The sequence below is a fragment of the Enoplosus armatus genome, chromosome 9, assembly GCF_043641665.1.
Source record: "Enoplosus armatus isolate fEnoArm2 chromosome 9, fEnoArm2.hap1, whole genome shotgun sequence".
Lineage (NCBI taxonomy): Eukaryota > Metazoa > Chordata > Actinopteri > Centrarchiformes > Enoplosidae > Enoplosus > Enoplosus armatus.
Window position 1 is genome coordinate 10,293,724 of NC_092188.1, and position 9,933 is coordinate 10,303,656.

At 41.6% G+C, this 9,933-nt stretch overlaps 1 protein-coding gene across 2 annotated transcripts; it reads right to left on the bottom strand.

Annotated features, from left to right (window-relative positions):
* Positions 1-3,931: 3,931 nt before the first annotated feature.
* cacng7b (calcium channel, voltage-dependent, gamma subunit 7b) lies at positions 3,932-9,933 on the bottom strand. 2 transcript variants are annotated; one of them, XM_070912282.1, is made up of 6 exons: positions 9,738-9,933; positions 9,297-9,383; positions 8,116-8,256; positions 5,020-5,165; positions 4,156-4,387; positions 3,932-3,990 (listed from the first exon to the last, which is right to left on the bottom strand). In XM_070912282.1, the coding sequence occupies exons 1-6, from the start codon at positions 9,931-9,933 to the stop codon at positions 3,932-3,934; spliced, it is 861 nt and encodes a 286-aa protein (XP_070768383.1). The 2 variants fall into 2 exon arrangements, with proteins under 2 accessions (XP_070768383.1, XP_070768382.1); XM_070912281.1 differs by having other exon boundaries at positions 3,932-4,387.

The window sequence follows — 9,933 nt, forward strand, 5'->3', positions numbered from 1 at the left end:
GCATCTTTGGCATTAAAATTCCATTTATTTCTGGATTAAATTTCAGAGAGGAATCATAGTTTTGTAAAAAGTTTAATTTCAGATTGTATTGTCTCTGTTTAATTTTCCCCTTGTTGCCGGCTGTTGCTCCACATGTATTATTAGTTCACCTACATGACTCACTCCTTCACTCTACTCTCTTTGTGACCTTCACCAAAAGCAGGAACTTATTTTTACAGAAATTGTGTAATACCTGAAGATATTTATATAACACAGACCAGACTTTAGAGTTTGACTTCCCTTTAAGTGAAATTACTTTGCATTACAATTTAATCTAATATCTCGGATGCCTATTTTTGAGTCTCAGGCTGGTTATGATAAACAACTACTAACCTTCATGCATACGCAAACACATATGCCAGCCAACGCAGTCACGCACAAACGCATACACATATACAACACTCTGATCAATTGTTGCCCTCAGGCTGTGGTGGCTTGCCGTGACTGAGGAGGAAGCCTGGTTAACACCCAGTCGTTCACTGCAGTGCAGTGTGCATTCACTTACAATGGCTCCCTACATCACAGAGACCAGCCAGAAAAACACTCTTTATGTATCATATTATGTGCATCAAGTGCATGCTGGGCTCATATCGCTACAGTTAACCCTTATAATGCAAACTCTTTAGAAATTAAATTGAAAAGATATTGAAGCATTCAATAACAAAAATGATAGAGGGTGTAAATTCAAACGCAGATAAACAGAGAGGGCAAACCGGGTGAAATGAACCCATGTTGAAAGTTTTATTCATGTTAAGAGGAAAGCCAGTGACAGATGTCAACACTTTCAAAAACAGTGATCTTATCACAATCGCTATTGAATTATATAACTCATGATTATACAGCATCAGTTCCATTGGAGCATTGAAAAGCATTTGTTTTACCCATTTTTTTCTTTACAAAGATGGTCATGTGCAAGAAGTCTAGGCCTTACGCAGAAGCAAGCACAGCTACACCCTTTTATGTAATCATGTAGAGGCAAAGAAAAAAAAAAGCTGGGGGTAGAGAGGGAAAAACAAAGAGGTACAGAGATGAAAAAGAAAAGAACTGCCACAGTTTAGGAGGCACTGAATGATTATCGAATGGTTCTACAAACTAAAAAAGGAAATTAATTATGTAAAGAAGAAGGAGTGCTGCTCAGCTGTCCACAGTCACAAAGGTCACGATGGGGTCAGCAGTAGTCTAAAGCTTAGAGAGGTGGATTATAACCAGACTGGTTGGGGAAATCTAGAAAGGGAAATACTTCAACAGCTACTGCTGAGGTGCCCTTGAGCAAGGCACTTAACCCCCTAACATGTAACAGCAGAACCAACAACAGCAGGCTGCATTACACGGGGCTTCACCCCAATATGAATGTGTGCAGCTGCACTGAACAAAAAGCAGGGTGGCGTTGAAAAACCACATGCTTGCTCAACAAAACCCTGCATAAAGGCGACGATACAATGATATCTCCATGATCTCACTTTAAGTCTTTATCATCCCACACATCGTCTGTAGGACATCAGTGTGTTTCCCTCTCTCCAGCATCACAGTGATAATGAAAACCAGCCATTACACAATGACACGGTGGTTTAATTCTCATTACAGAGATGTACCATATCCCTGTGCATGATGTGCCTTAAAAACAAACAAACAAAATAAGCTATTCTAAATTAAAATACGACTGTTTCTGATACACAGGTCTTCAGAAGAATTCATACTCAAGATTACTATTCTGCATCTTTGAAATACTGCACAGCATTTAAGATCAACTTGATCAGAGCATTCAGGTTCTAGAGCATCTGAAAATATGTTAGTTACTATAAAAAAAACACAATATAACCTTGTTTGGTTAAAGTGCGCGGCAAAGTAGGCTAAAACACCCTACAATGTCCTGTGCAGCCTGCTACATTGTGATGTCGAAGGAAGTGCTACTCTGATCCATGTGGGATCGTCCGGAAGTCCCGATACCTGCTGAAACATGCACGATTTTATCAGAAGGAATAACTTTTCATCTTTGAGATACTGTTCAGTATCCAACATGCCTTTTTCTGTACAGAGAAGTTAACATATTTAGATCTGAAAAAGTAGTTGATCAATCAATTAGTCCAGCAACAAAAAGCACTGTTTTTGATCATTTTAGTCATTTTCCAAGCAAAATGCAAGCAAACACTTGCTGGTTCTAGCTTCTCAAATATGAGGATGTGATGCCTTTCTTTGTCATATATGGTAGAAAACTGAATATATTTTGAGTTTTGGACAGTTGGTTGAATAAAACAAGCAATTTTGAATACACCACCTTGAGCTGTGGGACATTACAATGGGCATTTTCCACTATCTTTTGACATTTGATGGACAAAACGATAAATCGAGAAAATAATCAGCAGATTAACTGATACTAACAATCATCATTAGTTGCAGCCCTGAACACAAGATATCAAAACATCATTTTTCAGATAGTCTAGAAACCTTTGCACTGTCACAAAAAATATTGGAATAAATCAGTGGCCTCTACTTTGTCTATGTAATGTCAAAAACAGAGGACCTGCATTTCACAAATAGTGGTATTGTCCTTTGAGCAGTAAGTGCAAATATAATTAATACTTTCATCATGTGAGTTTTCCAGATATATAAACAGCATTGAAGCTTTAAAAAATACTTCTAACAAAGTCTTTAAAGCATGTAAGCATATATCTTCATCCATGTACAGTTCAAAATGTCTCGTTCCTGCTGACAGCCACCACAACTCCACCTCTGCATGGACAACAGCTTCAGTCCAACTCATTGGTGCTGCACCTTCCACTGAGGAAGGAGGAGTACATGGGAAAGTTGTGAACTGTCGGGCCCATGGGCTGGTCCAGGGTCAGTGCAGATCAGTGGCCAGTAGAGGGCATCAGACCCCTGCATCAGTGTCGGGTGGTTCCTTCTCCAAACCAGCGTGCGCTGCATCCAGAGGGTGTTGTTGGTTGTACTACGCCTGTTGCAGAGTCTTCATCCAAAGCAGAATGAGTCAGACATTTTCTTGATGTGACTTGTGCCAAAGCTTCATTCATAATTTACAACAGCTATATAGAAGTCCTCATGTGCAAGTTTATGTACAAGAAGTTAGAAATTTGTATCTTAAACAAATATGTAAAACGTAAAGTTGATTTCACCTGACGATATTTCAGAATATCATCCACTTCTGTCTGTATTTTTCTTTTTTACAAAGGTCAACAACATTCACATACAGTGTTTTTTTTTCCAGAATGACTCTATTGTTAACTAATCATTTTTAATTAATATTATTAATAATATTTTGACATTGTGAGTTATGAAACTGGATTGATGATGTAAGAAATTCAGAGAAGACAAGAATATATTTTACCACATTTACCTTTTGGTAAAAAGGAACATAGTCCATGTATTGGCATGAATTATGTATGTATAAAACGATGTGCATCCTCAGTCTGTGTGATCAGTGTTTTGCATTGCACATTTCCAAGTGCATACAAATTTCCTGCAGCACTGCAGTATCTTCGTATTATACCGCAGCCCCTCGCTCTCCCTGCCTTTCTCTCCCTCCCCTATATCTCCTCTGTCACTCAACCTAACCTCTAAAGTCTTTCTAGGAAACACTTTTTCCCTCTTTCCATCATGACAAACTGAATTCCTCTTTCTCTACTCCTGTTTTTATTTTTCTCTGTCCATCACAGTTTCCATAAATTCTCCACAATCTTGTTAAATCTATCCCCAAAACCTCCATCGTCCTCAGTTCATATTGTTCCAAAGCTACATCTTTTATGTTTGATCACCTCTCCCTCCACTTCATCTCACGTGATCTGTGCTCCAAGCTCAGCATTTACTCTCGTCCATCATCTAAATGTACTGTATACATGGTTATGAGGAGTCAGTGTCTCTCCTTCCCTCCCTCTTCCTAACAGGGGGAGGCACTCATGTGCATGTGTGTGTGATAGTGAGGTGGAGGTACGGGCGATGGAGGCATGGCCATGGGAAGAGCCTGCCCTTGGGGGTGTGAGGAGTGCGACCTGGGCAGGGTGTGCGTGGAGGGGTAGCCAGCAGACTGAGGGGGCATTTGGTAGCTCCCTGCGGAGGAGGACCCAGAGGGCGGGCTGCCCTGGCCGCTCGTTTGGAGGTTGCTTTTGGGTGGCGCTGGGGGTGCCTGGTTGAGCTGGATGGAGATGTCGCTGGAGGCTATGGAGGTGCTGCGGCCTCGCTTCGGCGGAGGCCAAGAAGATTCTGGGTGGAGGTACTGGCCGCTGTAGTCGCTGCTCTCTGACAGGCGGGGGCGGTAGAGCGCAGGGTGGGGGCGGTACATCTCCTCCTCGGCGTAACGCTTCATAAACAGATAGACTGACATCACCCCGGCCCCCTGAGACAGTGAGTGAGAAGAGGAAGAGATGAGCGGGAGATAAGATGCGACAGGGAGAGAGGGACTTTGTTACCTAAATAAATTGAGTTCAGAGATAAATACATTTTCAAAGAAATAGTAACAAGTGATAGTTGGGGAATATTAGATTAAAAATGACTGATAGGCAAGAAGTGTTAAAGGAAAGGCGGCGAGTTGAAAGTATGTGCTTTGATTACTAAGGATTTAGAAAGATGAAGATATGCTTTAACGTCTTTTAAGCTCATATAAAACAGATGGAAAGGGAAAGAAAGGCAAAAGAAGAAGGCAAGGAGAAGGCAAGGCGAGGATAGAGGAGGTAAGTTCACACTGAACTGTCTACTGCAGCACATTAAGAGCAGTGCTGCTGATGATGGGAAAGAGGCAGAAGGAGTGGGGGGGGGGAGGGGGGCAGAAGATTCACATAAAATTGCAGCATGCATGGAATGCACGCATGAACACACACACACAGACACACACAAACCCTGCAGTTCTGCATCATAACCATTGATACCTCATCATCTTCATACATACTCCACAAACAGACACACATGTACTCATTCTCTCACTCTTTGTCACATATTTTATTTTCACACACACAGAAAGCCCGGACTGACCTCTTTGAGCAAGAAGGAAGAGGCAGCGAAGGCGAAGGACCAGCCATAGTGGTAGTTGAAGAACTGCTCGGGCTCCCTGGGCCGGTTCATCACCTCATCATTAATACTGGAGATGTAGAGCACCAGGCCCACCACCAGACTGAGGCCTGCACACAGCACATTAACAATGACAGTGAGTCAGAGAGAAGAAGAGTGTCCAATACAAGAGAGAGAAAGAGAGAGGAGGTCATTATACAGCAATCCAGACAGCTGCACCAGTGTGGCGAAGGTTTAAGAGACAGAGAGACAGGGCGATGGGATGTGGAGTGACCACGCCAAGCAATTAGCCTCTAAAATGCTAACATTAATGAAGAGATGAGAGAGAGACCAGAGAGAGTGGATGTGTCATAACGACAGATAAAGAGATGACGATTGATGACCTCCAGAAAGGAAAAACCTTTACTTCATAGAAACAAAGCAATGCAGAGCTAATTAATGGGTAAAGAGTTTCCCAGACGCTAAAAGGGATGTCATCTCTTTTTACAAAAAACAAACTTGATGGGTTTTTGAAAATTTGGCACACTTTCTACAGTATTAGAACAATAACTGTGAAGCTGCTCTCATCTTGTGTCCGATATCCTTTATTTGTATGTGTGTGTTTATTGGGAAAGACTCTGTATAAGCGGCTTCCTTCCTCCCCTGCAGCAACACTTTCTCATGTAAAATTACATTTATAAACTACAGATTTTTCAGGTTATCTTCAGTGATAAATGTTTTTCGAGTGTAGGAAGTTGTAGTCAACTGTAAAGAGGTTAGTGTGTGGTTAGCTTTAGGCAGCATAAGCACTGGGTATGGTTAGGGACAGATCGTGGTTATGCCCTGTCTCGTGCTTCAAGTGCTTTGAGTTTCCAAAACATAACCACGTAAAGGTTTAACAATACTTGTTAACAATACTAGTTCCTACGAGCAGATGTTGTATTGCAGGATATTGCAAAGAAAAACCAATGATATTTGGAAATGTCAGAATGAATAAACATTTTGTGACTCGGCAGGCATATCCTTTTAAGAAAAGAGGAACACCCGCACGCTGACTTCAAACCACAGATCCATCCATTTCAGCAGACAACATTCTGCAGTCAGATCCTTGTCGGGTCAAAAAGCATTCATTAAAGAATTATGGTGATGAGTAACATAATTCAGGTGGCATACTTTTCTCTCAAAACACATTTGCTGTTTCAAATTAGTAGTATATAAATGTAATTTCTAGGAGACAGGGTTTGCCTGCAGATATCTATTAAAACTAAACTATGTCTTCACTTCACTCATCCCAAGAGCAAAGTAGCTTTAATTTAATTGTCATATTGTAATGTCACATTTTGATTACTGGTTGAGCTTGTACATTCATAATTAGGTTCTTCCTGAAAATCACAATAAAGGTATGTTTTAAAGAAAGAGAAAAAGATTCAAAGGAAGTAAAAATTTCAAAGTGGAAAGTTAAAGGACTCATCATCGTATGGAAAACTGAATAAATGACCCTTTTCACCCAGAAGCAACACATACAACATTAAACCCTCTCATTCCTCCAAGCACACTCACGCTCTCCACCCTGCCTCAGACATGTTAAATGCATGAGATACAACATATGGCCAACATCGAAGAATCAATATTCAAAGAAAGCTGCGTGCTGTAAGCACTGAATATGAGTATTTTTAGCTTTCACTGCAACATTCAAATGTACTACAGGGCTGCAGAGCGGTTATGTCCTTAACATAAACGGCTAGCTTAAGAGGTTGTGTTGTCGATTTTAAAATTGAAAAGCGTGGAAAATGCAGAAACCATGCTGCTGTCAGTCATGTAGTGGAAGTACATCTTCATCTAAATAAGTAACACCAGGAAACTGCACGTGCACACTACGAGCAGATGGAAAACAAGGAAGTGTGTGCATGTGTGTGAGACAAAAGAAGGAAGAAATAGAGGTAAATTAAATGTCTCCAAGTACACGTGCATATGCGAGATGTCTGTGGTGTGTTTGAGGGAGAAACAAAAAGTCTCACAGAGAGAGATGGAGTAAAGAGAGCAATAGCAACTAACCATGCTTGAACAGCTGCGGCTCCATGCTGTGTTTTGTGCTGCCGCTCTCAATTCTGTAACATTAACCAGAACATGGCCGACCCAAACTACAATATTTACCCTAACACCACCGCGTCGGTGATGATGCCATCAGAATAAGCTCATATCACTCAGCGGTCCACAAACAGCACCACATCCACAGTGACTCAGAATACTGAAGGAATATACTCTGAATGAGGGAGTGAGTGGGAAATGAGAGGGGGGGGGGGAGCTAAGAAAACTGAGAGGCTGGGTGAACAAGAGAGAGGGGGGAGGCAGAGGGAGGGCAGGAGGAAGGCAGTGTTTAGAGAGAGAGAGAGGCTTAGTGCAGCAGAATATCTAACCGCTGAAAAGCGATTTGATACACTTGCCCCTTGTTATCACCCTATTATCAAAATACCTCATAAAGTAAAACACTGCGACACTTCCAGCACAGGCTATAAACATTACATAACCCCTATTACATAACACCCATTATTCTGCAACACCCTTTATCAGCTAGTCCCCGCTACGGCAAGTCGGAGCTGTCACGGCAGACTCTGTTTGAAGCTCCTCTGAGCTCTGCAGCGCTGCTTCCTTCTCAAACATGTCAAGTGAAACAGCCTTCAGAGAACATGAGCTCCAATTTGGCTCCTGACAGTTTTTACTACACACACAGAGGGCAAGAAGTGGGAGCATTACAGCCACCTGCTGTTCAAGAAGGTTAACTACACTGATGCAGAAGATCAAGCTGAAAAACCTGCTCATGGTACTGTGGGAATATTGCATGTATTTGTATAACGTGTAAATGCAAAGACTCACATCTGTTTAATCCCAAAGTAATGCAAAGTCAAAAGTGAGAACTCTCTTGAAACCTAATCCAGTCACCTTTTCTGATGACGGCCTACACACCTGCATCATACACTAAAAATAGAGCCGTGATGGAGTGTCTCCACGTGTGACACAGGACACACCAGGCCGCTGTAATCAATCACAGAATGACAGCAGGACATGACTAATGGGTCCCACCTGAGAGGATGAAGAAGATGCCGGACACAAAGGCCAGGATGGTGCGCTGAGGCCGGATGTGCCCGATGTTACTGATGACGAAGGCCGTGAAGACGAAGAGCAGCGACACCATCGGGAAGGGCGTGGCTGTCCGCACCATCTCTGCAGGGAGGAGAGGTCACAGTGTTAAACGGAGCTGGACCTTAAAAAGTTAATACAATCAGAGGCAGTCAAGTCTATAAAGAGATGCCTGGTCGTGACTTCCACCACTACAATAGAGTGAGGAAAGAGCGTATTCTTTTCTTACAAGTTATTGACAAATTTACTGTTTAATTGCATCTTATTGCTTTTTAAATGTGGGAAACAGATTTAAGATGTAAAATGTTTCAACAAAACACAGCAACATGGATATAAACTTGTAAGATTACAGAGAGACATCACTGAATTTCGGCTTTTCAGTTATTGTTTCATCAGTATGTACTATAGCAAGTACATAGCGCTGAATATTCAGGACTGCCTGAAGATGGAAGACCTAACCAAAAGTCTTATATTGTATGTAAATTCTTGATGTTGATGAATGTTTTCTAACAGCAGAATCGGTTTTGAAATACTGATAGAAATTTAAGGTAGCAAAATTTCTCCAAATTGCATTATTGAGTAAAATCCTTCACACCTCCTTTAGAAAATTATTCTCAGGATCAAAACCCACTTTTTAAATTTTCATTTAACTTTTCTTTTACCAGGTAAATAACTTAAAAACATCTTTGTCTCTTTGTTTATGAGGACGATCTGGTTTTTCTAAATCACTTTAATGTAGTTTATCTGATTAATGTTAGAGAATAAGTGATATCAAGAAGCGCTGTAGCTAACGATTCATCATTGTTTGATCTGTTGATTATTTTCTTCATCAATAGTTTAGTCTTAAACATCAGAAATCCACCAGAGTCCGTCTTCAGATTTCTTGTTTTGTCCAACACACAGTCCAAAACCTAAAGATATTCAGTTCACGGTGATACAAAACTGAAAAAGCAGCAAAGCGATTAATCGATCATCAATAGTTTTCTATCAATCGACAAATAGTTGTATGTCCAATGTTATGTCCAAATTTCAGTACTCCAAACAATCAGCAGGGGGACTCTGCAGTTACACACCACTGCAGACTCTCATACAACAGATAATGTGCTGTTTTATGTGTTACTTACTGAGGATATTTGCAGTGTTTTCAGTGGTGATCTCTATATCGGGTTCAGTGAAGTACTCTGACGCAACACATCTCCCGTTTTCTGATCCTGAGAGGAAACACACACACACACACACACAGAAAATGTTGGGGTTTGCTTTTAGGATCAAAGTCAGTGACGCATGAGGGAGCAAAACAAAACCAAAAAAAGCATGTGGGTCTCTGCAGTCCTGCTCACAGGTAACGATCATGTTTTGTGACAGCTATGATTCTCCAGGCCAGAAGCTCGCTTTCTCTCTTTTCTCCCTCGCTGCTCGGCCGGTTTATTCTATCTGTGTCTGTGTGTTTGTCGCTGTGATGAAGTGCAGCATTGTTTGGCTGTGTGTGCACGTGTGTCTCTCTTCTACAGTAATCCTTTAATATTTGAATGCAAATATACAAACATTTTGTTGCATCTTCCTACCAGCCACGAAGCAAACTCTCCAGAGGCCTGAGTGCAGCGCCATCTTCACCTCCATGCTCTGGTTCTGCTGGAGGATGATGCCCTCCACCATGATCAGCCAGTAGTCTGTGGACACTGCCACCCCTACCAGCAGCAGCCCGCAGGCTCCGAACACCGTGGACAGGATGGTCAACGCACGGCTGCTGCACGAACTCAT